This window comes from Phoenix dactylifera, chromosome 13 (genome assembly GCF_009389715.1).
Source record: "Phoenix dactylifera cultivar Barhee BC4 chromosome 13, palm_55x_up_171113_PBpolish2nd_filt_p, whole genome shotgun sequence".
In the NCBI taxonomy this organism is placed as follows: domain Eukaryota; kingdom Viridiplantae; phylum Streptophyta; class Magnoliopsida; order Arecales; family Arecaceae; genus Phoenix; species Phoenix dactylifera.
In genome coordinates, this window is record NC_052404.1 from 12,565,224 (window position 1) to 12,589,568 (window position 24,345).

General features: G+C 39.4%; 2 protein-coding genes across 3 annotated transcripts; both read right to left on the reverse strand.

Moving 5' to 3' along the window:
- Window positions 1–3,976: 3,976 nt before the first annotated feature.
- On the reverse strand, window positions 3,977–14,676 carry LOC103722545 (mitochondrial substrate carrier family protein B-like). Its single transcript, XM_008813139.4, has 7 exons — window positions 13,864–14,676; window positions 12,405–12,581; window positions 12,151–12,300; window positions 8,823–8,924; window positions 8,592–8,662; window positions 8,410–8,477; window positions 3,977–4,609 (listed from the first exon to the last, which is right to left on the reverse strand). Exons 1-7 carry the CDS (start codon window positions 14,113–14,115, stop codon window positions 4,368–4,370), a joined length of 1,062 nt encoding a protein of 353 aa, XP_008811361.2. The 5' UTR covers window positions 14,116–14,676; the 3' UTR covers window positions 3,977–4,367.
- Window positions 14,677–15,214: 538 nt separating this feature from the next.
- Window positions 15,215–22,817, reverse strand: LOC103722546 (BEL1-like homeodomain protein 9). Of its 2 annotated transcripts, none has more exons than XM_008813141.4 (6): window positions 21,814–22,817; window positions 18,670–19,040; window positions 17,997–18,057; window positions 17,041–17,739; window positions 15,940–15,980; window positions 15,215–15,699 (listed from the first exon to the last, which is right to left on the reverse strand). In XM_008813141.4, the coding sequence occupies exons 1-4, from the start codon at window positions 22,510–22,512 to the stop codon at window positions 17,200–17,202; spliced, it is 1,671 nt and encodes a 556-aa protein (XP_008811363.2). In that variant the 5' UTR covers window positions 22,513–22,817; the 3' UTR covers window positions 15,215–15,699; window positions 15,940–15,980; window positions 17,041–17,199. The 2 variants fall into 2 exon arrangements, with proteins under 2 accessions (XP_008811363.2, XP_008811362.2); XM_008813140.4 differs by having other exon boundaries at window positions 15,215–15,784.
- Window positions 22,818–24,345: the final 1,528 nt, after the last annotated feature.

Here is a 24,345-nt window from a genome sequence, read left to right on the forward strand (position 1 = left end):
TATCTCTTAGTTCATATAGTTTGTAGATCAGATCTGTTCTGATACCATTTAATAATTTATAATCTATTGTAAAAAAAATCTAGCCAAAAAGTATTATTTAGATTTTTTGATCCTACGTAAATATTCAAGATTTATTCAGCACATAACTGATACAGGACTAAACATATATTGACATCGATCCTCGCATATAGAAGTCTCATGTATATATGTATTGTTCCTTGTATCATAGAAAACAATATAATGCATTTGAAATGTCGATGATATCCCGGCAGTCACTCATTTCCTGTCCGTTCTGACTTGCCATTTGCCACAACCTGAACATTTTCTGGGGACGGTTCGTGAATGTTTCAGTTACCACTTTTCTTTTATTTTTTTTTTCTTTTTGGATGGAAATTTTTGCTTGTTGATTTCTAACATGAATAATTTGGTTGTACTGTGAAGCCTTTGCCCCTTCTTTTTGTAGGCTGGCTTCTGTTTATCTATTAAAGCATTTGTTGTTTCATTAATTAACTTGGAATTGCTTTATTCATTTTAATAGCGACGGGATTAGTTTGTTGGAGTTCTTATATCGATTCCATTCGGAAGCCGCTCGGAGGCTGACGGACTTCACCACGAGGCTAGTTTGCTCAAATGTCTGACTTCACTCATCTTTTGGCATTTGCATCGGTGATTTGCCTGAAGATAAAGAAGTTGTTCATATTTGTAATAGCTTTTTTATCCTCGTACTCTGGTTTTCTCGTTCTGTACTTTTACGTGTTCCACACTTGTAATTTTAGGTTCTAAAGGTTCATCAGAGACACAAAAAAAAAAAAAAAAAAAAAAAAAAAAAAATCATTCTAAAATTCAAAATTTTAGTGATTTTTCATGTGGCTTGACATATTAATCAAGTTGGATATATTGATTCGAGGTGCGGTGCGAGGCGAGAATAAAATTATATCAAAATGGGTGCGCTTGTACCTTTTAGTCTCTTTGTCCCACTCACCATATTGCGCGTTAAATTTTGTAGTGTTCCGCGAGTCTTGGAGGATAGCAGTGCTTGGCCTCGGCACCTTAACCATGAACGCCAAGCGCTTGGCCTTGGTCTTCTTCGTTCTTCCAAGCCTCTTCGCTCTCAATAAAAATGAGTACAACTTGCTCTCTCAATCACCCTCCCTCTGTCCCTCTCTCTCTCTCAAAACAGAAAAGAAGAAAAAGAAGAAGAAGAAAGCGACTTTGCAAAATTGAGAAAGAAAACCAGACCTTACTAACTGTGCCATTCATCAAAAACATAGAAGTATTTCCTTGGTAGCTCGAAATCTTTCCTGTAATTTTTTACTGTTATTTTTTTGTAATATTTGATTTGTTTTTGGTAGGATGGTAATCTTTGATTGTTAAAGGTAGAGGTACCCTATTGGACTTCTGAAAGCAATCTCCTGGTTTCTAAATTTATCTCCACCATCTTTTGGACAGGTCGAGTCACTCAAAGAATGGATGACAGGGCATGAAGTCTAGGCCCACTTGCCATCAAACGCTGCTTCGGGAGAAGGTGCGTTGATGGCTTCAAATCTCGAGTGGTTTGTTGGAGGAACTGCCCAAAGTGCGATTCCAAGTGCCCACCTTCACAATCCATGAGCTCAGGCAAAAGAGTTCCAAGTGCCCACAGGCACTAGCAGCTTTTTTTTTTATTTCTTTCCTTCCTCTGTATCTGCCCACGAGGGCATTTGCTTCTCCGTGTTTTCGGCAGCAATACTATTGCTTCTCAATTACGGGATCCATCTGTCCCAATCTCCGGACCACTTAATTTGTCAGGGTAAAGTATTGGTCCTTGATAGCGGAACCAAGTAGATGAGATGAAAAGCAGGCTTCATACAGATGAAGATAGGGAACAACTTTTGGCCGTTCCTCTGCTCACTCTCCATGGATGTTGGGAGGATACAAGGAAAGGAAAATAGCTGGAGGTCCAATTCCAACTGTAGTGGTGAGGCCACATTGCTCTTTCGATTAGGGCAGAAATTGAAGCAGAGACGGATCAAATACTAGTATATACATATCCATCTTTATTTTATTTGATAAATACAGATATGGATATGAATGTTAGTCGGATCCAAAAATTCATATCCATATTTGTGTTTTAAACAGATGCGGATACCAAAAGTCTGGATATAAATCAGGTAATTAAAGATATTACTAAGTGGATGATAAATCAAGTTAATAGCATGTTAACATCACCATTTATTTTTTTTTTAAAAGTTCATGAGTGCCACATAAGATTAAATAGGGTTACAAATAGAATCTATTTTTCTTTGGCGGATATGGATACAAATACAGATATTAGTCGGATGCTTAAATTTCTATTCACACTCTAATAGATTCAAATACGAACATAAATCCGAACGGATATCATCCGCTCAAATTTTTATCCATATTCTAATAGATTTGTATTCGAACATAGATCCAAACGGATATTATCCGATCCACTTACACCTCTACTTTTAATTTCCAAGGTCCGGTGGTTACAATAAAGATTCTATAGCCACCGCTAAGAAATCATCCAGAGAAGCATAGACTAGCTAAGATTCTATTTTTCATCCCACTCCATTAAATGATGGATTAGCATCTCAAACAATTTATTTTTTTTATAGGAACAAACTGAGTAGAGGCGTCAAGAAGAGAGCATGCTCGAGTTGCCGGACTGCATTTTCTTGCCCTTCCACTTTTGTAACCTCAGCAAGTCATTATACGAACAGACCAGCCTAGTCGGCCACGGAGCACCGGCACAAAAATATCACTCAATCCTGTTGGTTTCCAAATCCGTGCGCGGTCCCTTTCGTAGGGCTGATGGAAGACTAGACTGAATTGCATAGGCCTGCCGCAGATAGACTAAATATTAAGAATAGTGCATGTCTTGGCTGTGGCTCTTGACTCGGTACATATTACCTTTCAAGATATCACAGCATCTAAGCAAGATTATCCTGTACAAGCTAACAATAATTTCGGGCCTTCAAACACAAGCTTCATAGCATTCAGATAATCTGAAACATGAATACATAACACAGGGCTGATCTTCACCAGTACCAGTGCGGTATAGATAGAACATATCATGTGCCTGCTGTTTTTTTCTTCCATTTCAAAACTCAAATGGGAAAGACAAAATTATAAAGGCTGACTGCAAGTATGATGACACAAAGCAGACCGAATTGGTCAGAAAACAGATTGAACAAATAATTAGTAACCCCAACAACCAGAACATGATCATGATAATTAGGATAAGCAAAGGGAATTGAACTGGTTCTGAAATAGGTTGATCAGTAACCAGCAACCCAACCAGTCAGAATGAAATCACAATAGCTAAAGTGCCGAAAACAATACTTAAATGTATAGCCAAACAAGGCAATTTTAAAGTATGTCCACAAGCATCAAGAATCAGCTTTATTTAATCGTGTGAACAGAGACAACTAGCACATTCTTTATGATTACTCAATCTTCAAACAGGTCCCCCTCCCCAGAATGGCTTCCATCTTTATATCACTGCTTATCAAACAGGATTTTCTGAGGTGAGGATGTCAAGAATTAGAACTTCAGCGTGCCAATTTGAATCATAAGTTTGACAGTAAGCCAATACAATCGATGGATAGAAACTGCTCCTAATTGGTGGGGCAGCTGTTACTGTCTCTGTATGGCAAGATCATCTTGCAGTTAATTATCACTTGCACACAGGAATTTGTTTACTCCTGCCTCTCCTCTGAGGATCAAAATAGAGAATTGAGTCCATCAGCTGAAACTATAACAGTTTTTTAAAAGATTTAGATCCCTTTAGAGGTAGCTATCCAAGCTGTGAAAGACAACTTTGCTACATATGAATAATCTATTGCCAGAAAAGAGCCTCTTCAATATCTTCCGCTACATTCTTTCTGGTATTGAAGCTAGTAATTTCCTGAAACTATAACAACTAGCAGGATACAGGTGTTAGTCTACTAAATGCTCCAAAGAAGTAGAATTTCCAGAATTCCTAAATACTCAACAATTCTTTTTTCAGTAAAGTCAGATCCCATTTACACCATGACAATATCAACAGGAAGAGTTGAAAGAAGAACTAAATATTTTTTTCTCAAAGTTAAAAAAATATGGAAAATACATTTTGATGAGAAAATGATCGCAAGCAGCAAATGTAAGTTGTATAGCAGTTACATGTCTTGACTTACGCATGAAATAATTATATATCTATACACGAAATGAAAACCTTTTTCATGGCAGTAATTGCAAAACTTACTACCACGTGATTCCCAAGGAGTACCACATACTCATCATCTCTAATAAGAACTCAATTATGTGTGTCAATGGCAGAAATCAAAGATCAAGATATGCAGCATATTAGAAAGTTGCCAGCACTAGTCATCATCTGGTGTGCCTGACAGGAATGACTTGAGTATCTCGTAAGTCATGAAAACAATGCCAACACTGGGAACAACTTTGCAGTACTCTGGCAGAATGCCTCTATACAAGCCTCGAATGCCTTCAGCGTGAACTATGTGCCTGAATGTCCCAAAAAGACCTGAGTTATAAACACGAGCCCTCCCAGCTGCACCTTCCAATTGCATCCTCCTCCTCACAAGATCCAATGGAAATGTCACTGCAAAATAGTAGACGAGTCAGCATTCCACATGCCAAACTTGAGCGACAAAAAATCTAATTTTTGCAGTAGGAGCATGCACAGCTGCAATCGCCATCCTGCATACTAACTTGCAATTATCATTGATCTCATAATTTCATAAACCATTTATATAGTTATGGAATGCCAAGAATCGTCAATGCCGACAGTAGAACAACACTCCAATCAGCGGATGGATTAGAACAATAGAATCAGCAAAACATATATTTTAGCACTCAAATGCACCATAAAAATAGATTCTATGTCATGGATGTCTCAAATCTCATGTAAAATTCACAAACTACATCAAACTGATTCAAAAGTCAAGGATCTCTCTCTCTCTCTCTCCCCCTCTCTCTGCATGGATGATGTCAAAAGGACACTAGCAAATCCAATGAGCTTTAGATAAACATCTATATAGAGAATGCATTATCCAAAAAGTTGCATAATGCTCAAATAGAACACGCAGCATAAAAGAGAGCTTGATAATGACCTGTCCAATGGCTGCAAAAGGTAGTCAAAGTGTGGCTGAAGTAGAAGTTGAATTTCATGAACTGACGGACAAACATGCATATAACTATGTTGGAATGAAGTTAAAACAGATATTTTGCGATGCAACATGATCTTGCAGTCAGGCTAGCAACTGGTTTGTGATCTTCTTAATAATCTGAGAGAGGACACCAAAATCAGATCAAGGTTCGAAAATGCAGAAATTTCTGTATATGATCATGTGCAAGGTCCGCAATCTCGGTACCAGATACTATATCGATACCTTATCGGTTCGGTTTGGTATGGTACGATACACTTCTGTACCAAAATAGCTTTCTAACCATTTTTCTCAAGTTTTATCTCGGTATGTCTAGATACAGGTTGGTACATCTCGGTACATGCCGGTACGCACCTCGATACATCTCGATACAGAGTGGTACGCCTTGGTACAGGGCTGTACGGGGCTTGTGCCACTTATATCGGACGATTTGGGGTGGTACGACAGACCATGATCATGTGAGTTAGGCTAGCAATTTGTAGAACATATCATTTCAACTTGGCCTATCATCTGTCAATTATAATAAGAGAGACCCAGCATAGCACTCTATGGTCCACGGATGCCAATGTTCGTAGACATGATGATCTTAGTATATGGGATCTTATACTAGGGTAACACACTTGGTTTGGGACCTTCTCGGAATCTCGAACCTGTACCGGCTTCTCCAAAAGTGCCCTTAGCAAAAGTGTTTTTAAAATATCCACTTTCCTGCACCTACACCTGCTACCAATTCTGGCAACTACGAAACTGATTCTTATCAAATAAAGGAATAGTCGGGCAAGAGTATGCAATAATAAAGAAAAAAATAGCAACATTTCTATTATAAGAGGGAGAAAGGGCAAAGAAAACTTGATGGCTGATGTTGAGGAAATATTCCATCCCATTTTATACTTTGTTCATGGCTGAAAAAAATCAGAAGCTACATTCTGAATCCCCTTCGTGAGTTATGTGGCCACAAACATTGATCCACGAGGATCACCAAACTCAATGCAGACCACTTTGGCTACTACATGTGGGGTTAAACAGGGTTCAAGAGCAAAATCCATCGCATCAGAAAGCCGAGTCGCAGCCAAACTTCCGAAGGCCATAATTTGGTTATAACAATGCCCGATTTAGATTTTTTTTTTTGAAATTGTGTATCTTTTCGAGATCTACAACTAAGAGGTTAAATTGGGATGTAATTCCACTGTTAGACCCCGAAACAGGCTGGTCAAACCGAAAGTTTCTTTTACAGATAAGATTTTGACCGAGCGTAGCTCTCCATCCGATAAAAATTCGGCGAAGCAACAGAAGGCAAAGTTAATGTAGAAGTAGAAATCTATATCCTTAATTTTTATTTTTTTTACTAGAAATGTCTATTTAAAAAAAAAGAGTCCTAGAATTATGAAGAGGAATCCGACCCAAATTATGTTAGGACGGACCTTATATTATAAATAGAGGCTATATACCTCATTTTTTTGAAGGATTAATGAAAGAAAAGGGGACATAAGCCCTACTTTCGAGATTCTTCTTTTTCTAGTTTTCTTTTGAGAGATTCAAGTTGAGCGGGTTAAAGAAAATCTTTTTTCTCCTCGATCGGATCAAGCGTGGCTTTCATAGGAGATCAGAGAAGTGTCTCCCTCATCTCAAATGCCCATGGTCTAGGAGACCTAGCATCTACCCTCTCCTCAAAAGCATGTGGTACATACCCTAGATTCTAATATTTGGTACATGCATTACCACATATCTTCCGATCTGAGTATTTACATACATTGCATGTTTTGTAGATATATAGTGATACATAAGCTCTAGCCCAAGCAAGTATTAACAGTGGTCCATATCATGTGCCTCATGTATTCAGATCTCGAATTTTAAGGCTATATTTTCTACTTTTATGCGGTTGGCCTTCTACATTGCAACTGGGCTTAACTAGTTGAGCCAGAAAAAACAACTTTAATTACAATCAAATTAACAGGATATTAGTATTTTATCTGCATGTAATGGCTTTCCTTGCATATTAATTTATTAGGACTACAATGTCTCTCATTATCAAGTCCTCAATGCATCTCTCCACTTCTTCTCTATCACTTTTGTTCTTCAACACTTGTTGATCTAGAACCCTGTTAGTGCCATGTAAGAAAACTAAATTCCCCTTAATAAAATTAAACTTGATACATTTTGTATTCGACAATGTATTAGAGGAAAATAAATGCTGGATATGGTTTAGGTATCTACACAGTTGAAACTGAGATTGCACTTCTGGTCTACCTGCCATACGCAGAAGACTTAAGAGATACCATGACGTGATATGGAGTGTATAGCAAACATGTGAGCTATGAAGCATAGACATGGATACAAGATAAAAATTACAACATGACATGGATTCGTCAATACAATAAATCTTGAAAATGCAGGACGATCTGGCCAAGATACGTCAATGAATACACACACACACACATATACATATATATATATATATATATATATATATATATATATATATATATATATATATATATATATATATATATATATATATATATATATATACACACACATATACACACATATATACATATATATACAGATATACATATGTGTGTAAAAAAAATGCATACACAAACACAATAGGCTATCAAATATGATGGCATCAACTTTTACAAGTTTATGATTAAATCATCATTCAAATCCATAGACCCCAACACATACTTCATATTCAAATAATAACATCGTAGACTCCAAAATTAACCATCCATTTAAAAAGTTAACATTAAAAAAAAAATAAAGAAAACACCCTCCCTCTCATTTTTGAAGGTATTAAAAAGTATCTTGAGTGTATCCAGGAAGTATCTGGTTTTTTTAAAAAAAAAATGTAAAATATGGTACTTAACACAAGGATCAGATATATATCCAAGAAGTATTCAACAAGTATTGGCATCTGATATGCATATGATATGAATAAGCCATGTGATTTGAAGTATCCATGCTTCTTCTTAGCTTGTGAGGGAGGGCACTTGTGAATCTCAAAGCCTCCCAAGTCCACTTTGGAGGGGACCAAACCCACATTCATCAAAGCAACATCTCAAGAAATAGGTATTTTAAAGTAACATAATTTCACACTGAACAAATGCAAAAATCAACAGACTACTACATACAAAAGGGAACAAAGAAACATAATCCACAAATGTATTTGTAAGGTCCACTTATGTCATATTCAAGCTGTAGATTTCATCTTGTCAAGTTGCCAATTACTTGCCTGTTGATGATGCGACGCCAGAAAGACTTCCACAAGCCAAGTTAACAAGGACTGCATTGTCATGTGGCCTGATTTCAAAGAATCAAAATCCGCATATTAATAATAATCAGGCAATGAAAAGAATAAAATTGCATAGCACACAAAGCTCCAAATTTTATTTAATCAAAGTGCATGCCCATCACCTTTGTAGTTGCCACTGGGATCTCAATGTTTCATAAACAGAAAAGCTGATTGCTATACTAGGTCCAACCCCCTGCAGGTAACCAATGGTCAAAGTCAACCCAAAATGTTTATGAAAAGCTGATTGCCATACTAGGTCCAACCCCTTGCAGGTAACTAATGGTCAAAGTCAACCCAAAATAAATAAAAAACACTATAGCCGCAGCTGAAGTAAATAGCAAGGACAATTTTACCAGTAATGTTGCTCCGAGGCCCTTATATAACCCTTTTGCACCCTCATCTCTGCAGATGGCATAGAGTGCATGTGAAATGCCTCTGTAATATATAGTTTTTGTCTGCAGAATTTCAAATCACACAAATCCATAATGTATCAAAATTATCTGCAATTCCTGCTCCAAATAACAACCTACAAACTACATAACACATTAATAACACACAAAGTCCCGCAATGGTGAAGATATTTATGCCTTGGCAATGATAAGAAAAAGCTAATGAACTAGTCAAAACATTAAAAACCTAACTTATGTATTTTATCAATTGATGGAGGTTGAAAATATTGCAACAAATACTTGGTTATTCAAGGCACTTAGAACAATAATTGAAACCAATTAAAATAATGAGCTCATGTTATACTTACGCTACATGGAGCCAAAGAGGGGCATCCACCTCATACTTTCATAGCCTGGGTTATTTTTTCATTGTTACAAGACATCTAACACCGCAGATGTATATACATGCTCACTGTCTTCATTCGTTATTTTTATCCAGTGATTCAAGAATGCAATTGAAAAATTCTGTTATTATGAGAGGAACATTGGAATACCAATTCAAAGTATTGCTTATCATAATATGATGAATCATGTCAAACATAGGTGTTTCGATTATTAACATTATTCTTCATCATTTTTTTTCTTTTTTCACACAATTTTCCTTTTCAATGAACCAATCTTCACCAACAGTCAGCCAATGCATAGTAAGCAACTCGATTAGTGAATAAAATGGCATAAGCACTGGAGCCTACTCGGGCCCTAACATTAGGTGCACAATCTATGTTTGAGAAACAAAGAGTGGTGATATAGATAGGAAACCATGGATAAGCATTTGAAATGGCTTGCATCGAACAAGAATGCAAATTTAAGAGAAATTAATGGAGAAGAATTAGTATCACCTCGACACCTACTGACCATGATTGCTGGGAATGAGATTTATTGGTTATAATAACATGCTTTTGCAAGATAAATTCCAAGTTTGCAGATGAATGCATATCTCATGGCTGTTAGAACAAAAGGGGAGAGAGAGAGAGAGAGAGAGAGAGAGGGGGAGAGAGAGAGAGTTGAAGATACTAACAGCTAGAAGAATAAACTCAGACCAAATCACGTTGAGATGCAGAGATGGAAATAGTGATTTGAAGAGAATCGAACTACCAAAAAATAGACAAAGTAATGACTCTAATATATTTTTAGAAACACGCATAAACTGCTTCTATAATTAAAAAGTGGGCATGAAGTGGAACGACAGCAATATGATGATGGCATACATCCATTAGATTTTTCTTTTTTCAAAAAAGGAAATGAGCCATAGAGGGCTTACAAAACAAATGGATAACTCAATACAAAAGGCAATCCATCATTCATGTGAATAGGAGCAAAGAATATGTTCCAAAAATACAAATAAGAATTGTAACTTCTAGATGAAAGCTACATGTATTAAGTGACTGCAAGTCCAATGATAATGGTCCATGATTCATGTAATGACTGCTACATACTTGTGCAACTACTATCAAGGCCAAGTCATCAAATTCTTAAATAAAACTTCATCCAAATGAAAACAATGGAAAGAGTACTCTATAGCAGTAAATGCATAAGTTTATCGGGCCTTCCAAACGCAATTTGAAAGCGGCTCCGCCGCTTCCCCTTTCCAAAAAAATCCACAAACAATACCGATTCAGGCTATCAGAAGGAAGATCCAAGGCTAAATAAGGTGTACTTCCTCTCTCCTATCTTCTTCCCTTCTTTTTTTTGAGATGGGGAGAGAGGCTTTAAAAAATAGCTCAAAAATTGCAAAATAAGAAAAAATCATGCCAAAATTTGACTTGGCTTGATTTTTTTATATGTTGTAAATGTATAGACGATGTACACGCTAACCAGCCACAGTGTTCTTCCAGCTGATCAGCCACAGAAGAGCTAGTCACCACATGACTCCTTGTCTGAGACATTCTCTCAAAGATTTAATCGAGAGATGCTTAAACGAGGCCACTACGCTATCCGGTCGACTCGATCAGGAAGGCAACATACATTCTTTCAAGCAGAGAGAAGCACGAATGGTAAGAAGGCAGTTGCCCAGCATACCAAAAAAGAAAAATAAAAGACACCTACAGTCCTAATGGAGAGTGTGGAGGAGTTAGTACACTCAGATTCAGAGACGAAGAGCAGCAACAATGACAGTTCTGATGGTCATGGATCTGCCAACCAGGAAGAGAGTGAAGGACAAGGACCACTGTTTATGAGACACAGTCGTAGGGTAGTCTTCGATTCACTGATAAATTTCAGTTTATGCATACTAAACAGAATAGGGACCACAGTGCACGATCTGGTAGAACCCACGAGGATATGATTGTATATAGGATACGAACCCCTCAAGGTCATTTAGGAGGACATAATGCAACTGCACATGACCTCGCACGTGAAGTAGGATCCATACACGTATCAGGTTTCAAGTCATATATTGAATCCCATTATCTGCAGCCACAGAGAATCTATGACTCATACGGATACGGATATAGATATTGTGTGTTTAAGGCATTTTCTGGTGACTACTATCCTACATAGCGTGAAGCATCTTACGAGTTGGATTTTGCTGTCGGCATATTCGAATAGGTCCCTCCACAGCCGTATTATCAGCCAAAGGACATCTCTCAAAACTAGAGCTTTAGCGAGAGATGCGAGAGTGCTTATAACTCGGCGCGCGTTCTTTATAGTATGAGAATGAATGTACAAGACTACAACGCCGCTTGGTTAGAGAGGTGGGCTAATGTACCTCCTGACTATGAAGATGTTCCGAATATCTAATGAGAGGCATCGCCACTTGACCTAATTTTAGATATCGATATGTATGTTGAATTTTAAATGTATGTAATTGATTATATTATTTTTTTAATTTTTACATCACTACTTAATTTGAAAATATTTTATGTTATTTATTTTATGATTTGTATCATTTTAAATCAATATGATGCATCATCAAGGTTAAACCGGAATCATAGAAACATCAAAAAATATCAAAAAAAATCAAATTAGACTTAAATTCATTGAAAAAGTTCAAAAATAGTGTTTACCAATTAAATTTTTTTGAAAACTACAAAAAAAAATTAGGCATGCCGGTTCATGAACGGGCACGCCCTACCGGTTTAGCGGACCTTAATTCAAACCCTTGAAGAGAGACCAATAGGCCAAATTTTTTGTCCAATTTATATCTGGAAAACTAAGAACTTATAACTTCAAATTGCTAAAGTTGAAACTAATTGATGGATGGCTATTTGACTTGTAAGAATGGTCAGATTACCTGAGCAGCAAGACGCGTCCTCACAAGGTCCAATGGGTAGGTCATAGATGCAGCTGTAATGCCTGCCAAACCACCACCTATTAATCGCACACATACATCTGCACTAGCATACTCTCTATGTCTATCTAGCCCGGGAATTAACTGTAGAAACTGAAGAAAAAAAAAGAACAGATCATGAGGATAGAATTAGAAACCACAACATCCAGTTAGCTGACAGGCCAATGTATAACACTCCAGCAAATTTTCATACTTACATGCTTGTAGCGTTCATAAGCATAAAAGCTAATCGAGGAATAAGGTAAGCGGTGAGCAATAGTAACCAAATTTCCCTTCCAGAATGCTCTAAACCCTTCCTCATAAACAATACGGGAAGCCTCACGCCATATGCTAGCCTTGCTTAGAGTTGCAACATCAGAATGCATGCCTTGCACCTACATAACAAAATGCCACAGAACTAGTTGCTGAGATAAGAGAACAGGTTTGATGCAGTGAAAGACTAAAAGACTGGATTCTACATCTATGACACCAACCAATACAGCTTATCTGAGAATAAACCACAAAGTTATGGGCCTATACATAATGACAGAAGAGAAATTGGACAATTGGAAGTAGAAGAATGGAGATTAAAAAAAAGAAAACATGATCAGCCTAAGATCTTCCTCTTCACAGGCCTTCTAGAAAATGCATCACTATGTCCATAACATGCGATCCTAGTGCTCAATTTAGAGTAAATTATATCCAAACCACCAGATGTTTAACAGTTAAGCAAACTGTAAAGACCCATTATCGAAAGAATCTGTAAGATAAGTTTAACAATTAATATTGAGGTCTAAATTTTAAGCTAATGATTGCAAAGAACAGGCTATCTTATTATAGGGAATCACAGCCTTCCATGCTTCCTCACACAAGCATCAGATATGCCCAAGTCTACAACAGCCATCCGAACTCTCTTATATGCCCTGCAATTGTCCACCACTAGCATACTAGTAAATGGACTGTGGAAATAGAAGATGGAATGACAATAGTTGCGGCATATTATCATGGATTGGTAACTCCCAAGCAAGGAGACTTTCATTTCTCATTTTCCAAATAAGTGACCAATACTTGCTTTAAGCCAGATGCATCTTCATATGAATTGGAGTCTTGAATTGTTCACAATATTCGTATACCCTGCTATATTCCTATTATGTATTAGACATGCAACACAAGAGTCTGGGCCATTCCAACTCCATTTGTTGCTAATAACAATCATTAGAGATCGAGGAAGTTCATGGCTCATTTTGACTAGGCACCTCTGAGTTTCAGGATCCCACTTGATCAGCAACACAACTTACCAGGGTTTACAATCAGGCACTCGCGTAGCTATGGATATTCATACCATCCCATTTTTGGGGGGGCTCGATATAGAGAAAAAAGCAACTTTAGTGCCTTTCCAATTAAGAAAAGCCTGGACAGCACGACAGAGAACTAACATTATAAGCTGGGACAAACCATGTGCGCTAGATAATATTCAGAACCCCCCGAAGATGATCCCATGAATCAAAATATTCAATAAGTCGAATCAGTTCGCGCTTATACCTATACGAGAAATTTCAAGAGCACCAGTTTTCCCCCTAAGAAGAGAAGGTTGAGAGCATACGAAATTATTAACAAAAAAAGGCGAAAAATCCCTCCATTGTAGCATAGTAAAAGAGGGGGAAAGTGATAACCTACCTGGAAGAGGATGGTGAGGCGAGCGAGGGGAGCCGTGCAGGTCTTGCTGATCGCTCCGGCGACCCCTCCAGCGAGGAGATGCGCCACCGTCCCGATATGCGGCTGCTGCTGCAGGCCCTGCTGCCGGTTCCGCTGGTGGTGCGCGGCGGAGAACCGGCGGACCCCACCGTCAACGGCGGCTTCGTGGCCGGAGGCGAGAGCCCTCTGCCCTCCGCCCTCCACCACCACCCCGACCCGCGCCTCCGTCTGCATCGCCTCACCCTGGATTATGGTATATACGAGAACGTACCCTCGGAAACCCTAGAAACGAGCCCAAGCAGCTCCGACATCCACGGACACCAGCCCCACCAACCGCCAAATCGAATTCAAACCCTAGAAAGACCTAAATAGGTTCCGTTGTATGCCGGATTCGAGGGCTTCTTTTTTTTTTCGGAAAAAGAAAAGAATAATTCAGAAAGGAAGATGGATAGACCACGCTGCTATGCCGGTTATGAGGATATTTGAAGCAAGAAAGCGGGGAAGTGGGAGGGAGTAAGGTTGGGTTTCGTTGAATCGGACGGTGGAGATAAAGAGTCCGCGAGACGAACACGGGAATGCGAAACCCTAACACGTCAAACCGACTGCGGGATCAAGAAGCACATGGGAGGGAACATCCGCCTCCGGTTCGGGTTTTTGGAATATTCCTAATCTTCAACCGCACACGTGGCGGAGCATGATTTGCAAGAGCCGAAGCTCTTCTCTGTGCGATACGGCAGCAGCCCAGAACCAATCCGGTTGTCAATTTTATACAGGTGGCCCAAGCTAAATCTCCAAACGGTAAGGCTGCGAGGCCCAAAATCTGTCAAAAAGAGAAAAAAAAAGGAATAAACGTGACACTGCTCTGCTGGCCATACAACTGTCATGCAAATGTCCGATCAGTGTGTCACACGTTGTGACAGTTGGCTAGGGCTTAATGACCGAGCCGCAGGAAAATGGGCAACATGCTCAGGCCCTGTTAATCTGCATCATTAGACCTTTAACAATGTATCGTAAAAAAATAATTTAAACGCATTGTCTATCTTCTCTAGAAAATTTCTTGCATTTCCTAAGGTTCTAAACCAGCGTGCCTGCCATGACGAGAAGCCTCTTCAGTCTGCCATGTTCTTTACCCTTCATCCACGTATTATTTCTAAAGAAAAGGTGAAACGTAGTTAGAAAACACAAAAATGATTTGCTGTGCACCCACTCTACGCGTGTATGTATGTATATATATATATATATACGAGAGGGAGAGCGAGAGTTAGTGGTCTCCAAAATGGCGCCGCTATACCTGCACCTAGGTTCGTACAGGTTGGGAGTTTGGCAAGATATCTTCCCATCTAATACTAAGATAACATGATTACTGTTTAACAGAGACACCAAGACCCATCAAAAAGACTAAAACCAGAGGAGTTATACATCAAATGCCAAGCCTATGATATATCTTACAGTTCATGTCATCTTCAGGAAGGCAATTATTCTGCACACACGGTACATGACATTGCCAAGACGTAAAAATGTTGGCCACTGAATCTCTGTCCCAATATGGTAACCCTGCTTCACCAGTCCCGGATATCAAGCCTCTCCTGCACCGCTTAAAATACCACCATCCAATCCAATCGCACATAGAGCGCCATGCCCCCAATAAATCGAATTAAACGACACCAAACAGAGGTCAAAAATGCTCAACCCAACGCTTTTGACTTCACAAAAGTTTTAAGTACTTCGATGCCCAATGATCCATTTGATACAGGATTGAGTGCAAACTATAGCCATCCTCCTGGAATCCATCCAAGACTGGTATAGATTGGACAGAGACTGCCAAAAACGAAAAAGCTGCCTTGAATCCCCGGGACACCGACCCGTTAAGGACCCAGAATCACCTCCTAAACAGCCAGCCATCCTAAACATAAACTTGCTTAACATATAATTAGTTGGATTTTTCCAACATTTTGCTCAAAAAGAAGAGGAAAAAAAAATCTTGCATGCTTAGCAAGATTAATGTGACATACAAGTGCAAACTTTACAAAAGTAGAAATGCATCATAAATAAACTTACAATTTTCTGAAGTGGAGATCGACCTACATTCCTGCCATATCCTGTAGAGAAAAGCAAAAATTAGCGATGCAGTCGATGCATGGCCATGAAAGCTAAGTTCAATAAAGAATGCTAAACATTTTTTTCATTAAAAAAAATTGAGAAACAAGTTTGACTTCTTGTTGGATAAGATAGTCCTGAATATCCATCTATGGGAAAATATAAGGACATTGAAAGAAGAAAAAATTGGTCAAAACTCAAGGACACCAAATATATACAAAATAGATTCTCCCAACCCTTCAAATAGAAACGATTTTAATAAACTGATGTGTGAGATTCATGTGGACCACTATAACTAATATATACTATAGGCTGGATTGGGCAGGATCCGGAAATAAGATACACCAAATCAAGAGGGGGAATCACATGTCAAACTTCCAAGGATCATAACTTAGCCATACAACAGAACCAGATTAAAATAATCATTGTTTTTAAAAAAAATGGATAACTTTTCGGTCTTCATAATGTGACTCTACCTCGTAAAGGGTGCATAGCTAGCGATTTTGCTCAAATTCCATCATTTAGACCTTGAAATGAGCCGGTCAAAACTGAAAATTTTCTCTTCAAATTTTTTTTTGACCGAACGTATTTAATAATTAGGAAAAAATTAGGTAAACCAACAGAAGACAGTCGATATAGAAGTCGATCTACTTTCTGTAGAATTTTATTTTTTTTATATTTATTTCTATTAGCCATGTCTATTTTAGAAAAGCTAGTCCTATTCAAAGTAGAGAAAAAATCCAATCCGAATTATACTCAAACAGATCTCATTATTATAAATAAAGACTATGTTCCTCAATTTTTAATTCATTAATAAAAAAAAAGTGTAGACCTTACTTTCCCTAAATTTTCTATGTTTTTTCTACATCTTTTTGAGATGCTCAAGCCGAGTGGATTGAGAAAATTCTTCCTTTTTCTCGATGGGACTATAAACAGTACAACATGCTTTACCATGCTTAGTCTTCACTGCTTGCAAATAACCATCAAAAGTTTGTGATCTATAGCTTTATAAAAAATGACCCATCACATTTAAATAGGAAGCTTAAACATAAAATAGCATACCTTATGATTCATGATGGCTATAATCTTCTGCAACCATGCCTGAAGAATTAGAGTTACTTCTATCCCCGATGAGTATTTTGGTAGCCTATGTTGGTATTTTCGAAAAAAAAGGGTTTTCTGCTCCATTCTACTGGCTGAGCTGATTTCACACAAGCACTTTCATCCAACAAAATCATGAAAGAACTGTCCACCTAGGTTCTTTCCAAACTGCCACTCTTGCCCATCAAATGCACCCATTACATAAACATCATTGCACTCTTCAAGACCAAAACAATTAATGACATTCAACGGAAGAGGCTCTGCCAGGCAAACCCCGCTGGCTTGGTGGAGACCAAGAGTAAGTGAAACACCTGAAGTTCCTCCAGCAGCAACATCCAAACCAAATCCAATATGCTGATGACCAGGTACAACATCATATACAAAGTTACATGGCTCTTGGGTATGATTGGGTATCTGAGTGAGATCATCTTGAATGCATTTGGTTGTTGGGTGTTCATTCTTTGGGCTGTTGGCACTTTGAGCTGGTCGAGAGTTACAGGAAGCAGCAGTAGAAGGTGATGGTAGCTGAGATTGCTCATTGGTGACGTGGCTTTTATCACCAGCTGAAACTTTATGCAATTGTTGCATCTCAAGAGAGTGTATCTCTTCAACCATTGGTTTCCAGAGTCTTACCCTAGCATTAATAAACCAGTTTGAAACCTGCTTGAATGGATGTAGTAAAATATTGCATGAAAAAGAATTCATTAGATCATCCAGGGGAGTAAAGAGAGAAACAAGCATTACTACTGTGGAAAAGTTCCACCAAACTTAAGATTTAAAAAGGGGGAAAAAAGAGAAAAGTGTAAAGATTTAAAGAGCAATGCCCTTATAGACATCATAGAGAACACATACACCTAGAGGGTGCAGCCTATTATTTTCCATGAAGTGATTAACAAGCAAGAAAGAAGTTTATTTACCTGATTTCTTGTGAGACCCGTTTGTTTAGACAACATCTGCTTGTCAGCATCGGTAGGATATCTGCAAAAGATTGAATATCAGATAAAACTATCCATCAGTCTCGCTTGCAGAGACAAGCACATGGCGAAAAAATAGAATATCAGATAAAACTATCCATCAGTTTATCTTGCAAAGATAAGCCCACGGCAGGTTCCCAGCAGTAATGTTTTACACCATTCCTTTATCATATAAACTATTAGTGGCTTGGACAGTGAGACATGCTTTAGTCATATGGACATAAAGTAAAGTGTGATGCCAGCAAATAGGTTAAAAGCCACCACATTTTGCTAATATCAGATAAGCCAAAGTGTGAACGATACAGTCAACGGCCTTCTGCTAATAAAAACTCTGATTCCAAAAGTCAGAGGGTAGATTTTCTCTTTTCAGTTTTTGTTCTATTTTATTAGCGACATCTCAGAAGTAGGGATGACAAAGAAAATGACTTTTCAGCCTAGCTGCTGGGTCTATGTCAGGCACTAAAAGAGTTTGGCTCATAAATCATGAATACATTTAGCCATGACGAATAGACAGGGAAAATTGCCTCCAGGAAGTGAATGTCAATACCACCTCCAAGGCTCCAACTTACATGACCAGCCATAAAGCCAAAGCAAATTTGAAGGGAAAGCCACTTACGGGTGCAAGAAATGTTCAAATAGCCAAGCACGTAGGACAGACACCGCATATTCAGGAAGTCCTCTCTGAGGTCGCCAAATATGCAGCTGGCCAAAGGTACCTGAGTTGTTTACTGTTCGTTGAAGACAAGCACCATTGTTAATGAGCCCGAAGCTTGGAGCTCCTTCCCTACTGAGACCTTCTTTTCCAATAATCTTGTTTGTGTGATGAAGCTGATTAGAAATCATAACTCTGAGACGTCTGAAGTGGCTTGACATTGCATTGAGGGCCATGGAGGCATAAGGGGCAGTGGTACTTAAGCCAGCTACAGATTCAAAAGACGTGGTGACAGCTTGCACCTGCTGATAGTATTGCTTATACCTTCTATAGACCTACACAGACATCAATGGAGATAAAATTAGGAAAAGAAGGAAATATAAGAACAAGGCCGAATAAGATATGTTGCATTGGCTCCAGAAGTTATTACAGTAAGTCATCAAGTGAACAAAGAATACTACTACAGCATTTGCTCAAAAAACAATTGCTCAAAAAAGAACACTACTAAAGCAAAAGCAAATTAAATCAACAAATTTGTAAAACCTATTACAATTCCAATAGGGATTTTGAAAGCAAATCTATATAACATTAATTAGAAAAACCTATGCGCAATGACTTCATGTCCAGAGCAGACGACCTAGGAAAGGTCAAACACAAGAATAAAGGAGAACAATTTAAGAGTCCAAAAGTAACTGCAGCCTTGGATAGCATTCTAGTCTCACACTTTGGCATATAAGCTGTACCCTAAACAGAGGCCTTTATGAAAGTCCATGCAGGCTGTCTTGTGCCAGAACTTGCCTTAGTTAAAATTAAAGCAACAATTAGAGAGGGTTCACAAAATCACAAACTTGTCAAAAAGATAAGCTTAGTCCTGTCATGGAGTCTAGAATACATAGGAGTTGCAGACTACTACTAACTGCAGTTTGAAAGGGAGTTTTTGATCATTACACCATCAACAACAAGACCATGAACATCACAACATTTAGAAAGCCTACCAAACTGCTACAAATTCTATGAGACAAATTTTCGTGATAGAGATATTAAAAAAAAAAAAGAAGCATACCCCTAATTCACTATTATTTTCATACTAGCTAATACTGAACATTCATCATACTGTTTAATGTGGCAATGACAAGCAAAACATCAATAAATCCTAAAACTACTTGTTATAACTATTTCATAATTCAATTTTAAAATGGCCGAGGACAGCTTGACTCGTGATCAGAATACCTCTCAAAATGAAATGTAATAGTATGTAAATTCGCAAAAAACAAGCATTTGACGGAAGCATGAAGAATTCTCACAGCAGGCAAGATTAATCATTACGTTATCTCTTACTATTAGAATACCAAATCCACTTACTTTTATTTGCAGTGGCAGATGCAAGCTGCCAAGAGTTCTTTTCTTTGACCATGAGAAATATCAAATATCTTAGAGGATGAAGCAAAATTGTAAATATTCCTGATTTGCTGACATCTCTTTTAATTTGATAACAGTATAAGCTCTCGTCCAGCTAAGCTGGAAGACAGGTGCATGTGGTCCTTCTGGCAAATACTTGGACATCATGTTTTATAAAGCTTAGCTATTTCTGACAATATCAACTGGGAACCACGTAGGGTTTCACTATCATGGCACTAACAAAGATTGTCAAATCATTCAATGGGAGAAAAGAAAACGAGATAATTTGACATCCTTTATAGACTCATGGACAGCTTTGTGAACTACGCAAACAATATGTTATCTTCACAATCTCTCAGTGTGTATTTTATTACTTATCTTGATAACTGCCAGTAGCACCCTAGTTTCTCCATTGTGCATAAACAGTGCGAGTATAAAGGCAAGATTTTCTAAAGTAACTCAACATCATAGTTTTAATGAATCTGAAGATTTACCTGTGCAGCTTCTGTAATACATGTATGAGCTAATCTTCTTAGTAAAAGGCTGGCCTGTGCAAAGCTAGTTTCCTCTCTCCGTCTTTCACTACCTTAACCATGAGAAAATCGTTTGGTCTCTTAAATGAAATGTCAGATTGGCATAACTAGTGTAGCTAAGACTAATCTTTGGAACTCTGTCGATTTCCTCCCAAAAAATATTTAAACTCTGGAGATTGGAGAATGCATTCCTGCATATCAACAACCGAGTCTCATCTTGGTGAAAATAATGTCGCAAAACACAATATGTCATCATGTTAGATATCCCCTTGGAAGCAGCACCCAACTCAATGATGACAGCACACCTTGGTTAGTGGATGAGCCAATGAACTGTGATCTTAAGATTTATAAGTTCAAACTCCATCAGAGACAATCCTTAACCTCATAGAAACACCACATTTAGAGTCGGACCTTCAACCCCAAATTTTAAGAGTCTTGCTCGTCTCAAAGGCTCTACCACCATTTATTTTCTTACACGATCTAATGTTGCGATCTTTTTGCATGTCATCATTTCTTTTCTCAAAATCGTGGTCAACTTCTAATATTCACGCTCGATTTAATTTTTTAGCAACATGTTTACCAAAATCCAAAGCATTTAGCCATTATCTGCCATGGCATCTTCCAGCTGATTAACTAGTAAGCCTAGCTTACCGCCATGATCTACACTAGAATGATGCATTAATTCAGGAGAACCAAGTAAACCCTAGAATCTAACAATCAAAACTTCCAAGCGATGAAAGGATATCTCCTCAATTGAAAAGATGCATGGTGGCTAATCGAGTGCATATGTTACTAATCATGGATCTTCGCTGTTTCCTAAATAATCAAGATCACCATCCAATAAACCCAGCAACAGCGGTGATGAATAGATGACATGACCATGATCTCGTGCAGTACCAAGATCCCACCAGCTGTACGTTGCGTTCAAAATCTTTGACATGAAAGAACATCGCGATATTTTTAGCTTTTAGCACAGCAACACGCCTCGAGAAACTAGCAGCATCGAAGAGGTCCCAGAAAGAGGATCTCGGCTCCAAAAGGAATAATTGAAACAAGTTCTCACAAAGTCTTTTCATCGCAGTCAAAAAAAAAGAGAGAGAGAGAAAGAAAGAAAAGAGAAACAGAAAAAGAAAAAAGAGAAGCGAACGGTCCAAGAAGTCGAGTTTATGGGGCTCACCTCATCAAGCATGGAGATAAGCCTGGACTTCTTCCACTGCTGCTCCCTAGCCGAGATCCGGCCGTCCTCGTTCACCTGCATCCGATGATCCATCGGCGATGGCTCCCGTGGATCGGCATCTAGAAGCATGTCACCAGCACCGCTTCCTCCTGCTGCTGTTACTGCCCTACGGCCGAAATCGCAAATTTCCTCGAGAAGTTGTCGAGCAGGCTCCAGGAAGCTGGAGCGGTTTAAAACCGTGGCGTAGCCCGTGAAGGGCCCGAGCGGACCTACACCGAACTGGTGGCGTGCAGGAGGTGGAGGACTGGAGGCAGAAGAAGAGAGGGACAGAGAGAAGCCCTGGTTGGAGATCTGGCGGTGGTGGTGCGCTGGGAGCGAGAGAGTGTTGTGGTGGCCAGAGAAATGGGAACTGGAAGCGATGCTGTAGTTAGGGTTTTGAGAGTAACAGGTAGAGGAAGACGACGAGGAAGAGGAGGAAGAGGCCAGAAGGAAGGAAGTGACGGTATCGGCGGGGTAGAGCGGCCAAGCGGTGCTGGGATCGTGGAGTGAGGGTAGCGAAATGGGTGGAGGAGAGTCCTCCGACGGGAAACGGAGCTTCTCCCTCCGGCTGTGTTGGGGCACGTGGTACATCGGATGCTGTTGCTGCAGCTGCGCCTTTCCTCTTCCGACGACGGCGAATCGCTCCGCCGCCGACGACATCTTCTTCACCTCAGCTCTTCCCCTGGACTGGGTAACGGTTTTCTTTTTTTCGTTTTTTCTTTATTAATAACAACTACAGGTCTCTTTCCTTCTTTCCACCCGGAGGGGCAACCAAGAAAGAGAGAGGAGGAAGATGAAGACACGAAAGCGAAAGCGAAAGCGATAGCGAAGGGAAATAAGGGGGCGGGACTTAATTATAAGGGGTCGAATTGTTAAACATACACCCTCTGTTGACAAATATGCCCAACCATGTTCGAATCTGTCTCCCATGCCCTAAAAGTTAGTTTGAGGATTACGGAGTGTATGTAATAAATAGTGATTCGCCACTAGTTAATTTAGCTTAAATCTGTGATTGGGTGGAGAATATGGGAGTCGCGTCGGGCGGACTGCAGCGGCCGTCGCACGTGGGATCCCGGAGTTGGAGGGTGGTGGGACCTTCATCGCGAACCCGAATCCGGGAATAAATCGGCGAGGAAATAACAATAATCCAAATCTCGCGGTAATGTTGTGAATGGCGATGATTAGAACCCCAGGTCTGGGGGGATAGAGAAGCGGAAAATGATTCGAAAACATAAGATTATTACATGGACCAAGGCCATCGTTAACCACGTGTCGAGGGTTCGTACTGGTCTGCTGAGGAATAATTATTCTTGGCTTTGTTTTTTTTGTTTTCGTTCAGATTGGTTTTGCCCCTTACGGGGCGGGTACAGTGGGGGGGTTTATGACGGTGCTAGGGGAGGGGTGACGTCGTCTGCTTCCAGACCTGCTGTGGCTGAGAAGCGAGAGCTTAGCGGAGAGAAAAAGAGACCGTAGCTTTTTATTTATTTATTTATTTTTGTTTTGTTGACTGCTGCAGCTTAGCACACCTTGGTCGTCGTTGAGGGTTTTTTTTTTTTTTTTTTTTTTTTTACCGTCTGCTTCTGTGCGGCAGAGCTGCGGCCGCAGATCTTTTGCTTGAGACTTGAGAGGAGCGCCCGAGTTTCCCGTCGGTCCGCGGATTCCGAGGCCCGGTCCGCCCGATAGTTGTACCGCTTGTGTTGCTTTAAACGGTACGAACTGGAAACCGGGGACCGGTAAGTGAAAGACTGGGGACATCCGATAGCTGTACCGCTTGTGCTGCTTTAAAGTTTAAACGCCAAGAGCAGGAAACCGGGGACCGGTAAGTGAAATATTGGGGACATGCAAAAGAAAATAAAGAGGTCTTGGTTGGATTACTCTCTATATGGCTCAGATAAATAATTTAGTTGAATAACTTAGAATGGTAGGTAACTATGTACCATCTTTGATTATATCTAAGATATTTTTTTATAAAAAAATGGCAAAAATTGGTTATCTGGTAAGACAAAATCTGCAGCCTAAATTATTTTTAAGCTTATGATATCTGTTGGGGGGAATAAGATTTTTTCCCAAATGACATAAATGCCCCTAAGAAGCCGTACAACTTCCGACCCCGGACGGCCGAAGTCGGCGTCCGACTTCGGAACGCCCGACCTCGAGACCTCCGACCTAAGAAAAACCCCGATGTTCGAGGTCTACTCTTGTCAGCCACCTACTACGGCCGTGCGCCTCTAAGGTCTGGCCGAGGACCATACCCTGACGCCCCTCTGGCATTTATTGCGCATGGTCGCTGTAACTCTCCGGCTTACTCCACAATAAATGCGGATCTCCGGCTTACTCCACAATAAATGCGGATCTCCGGCTTACTCCACAATAAATGCGGATCTCCGGCTTACTCCACAATAAATGCGCATGGCTCCTGTCATCTACGGACTCTCAGCTCTCCACGGCAAATCAGCCCAGCAGAGTCTAGTCAACTATGATAAGTCTCCGACC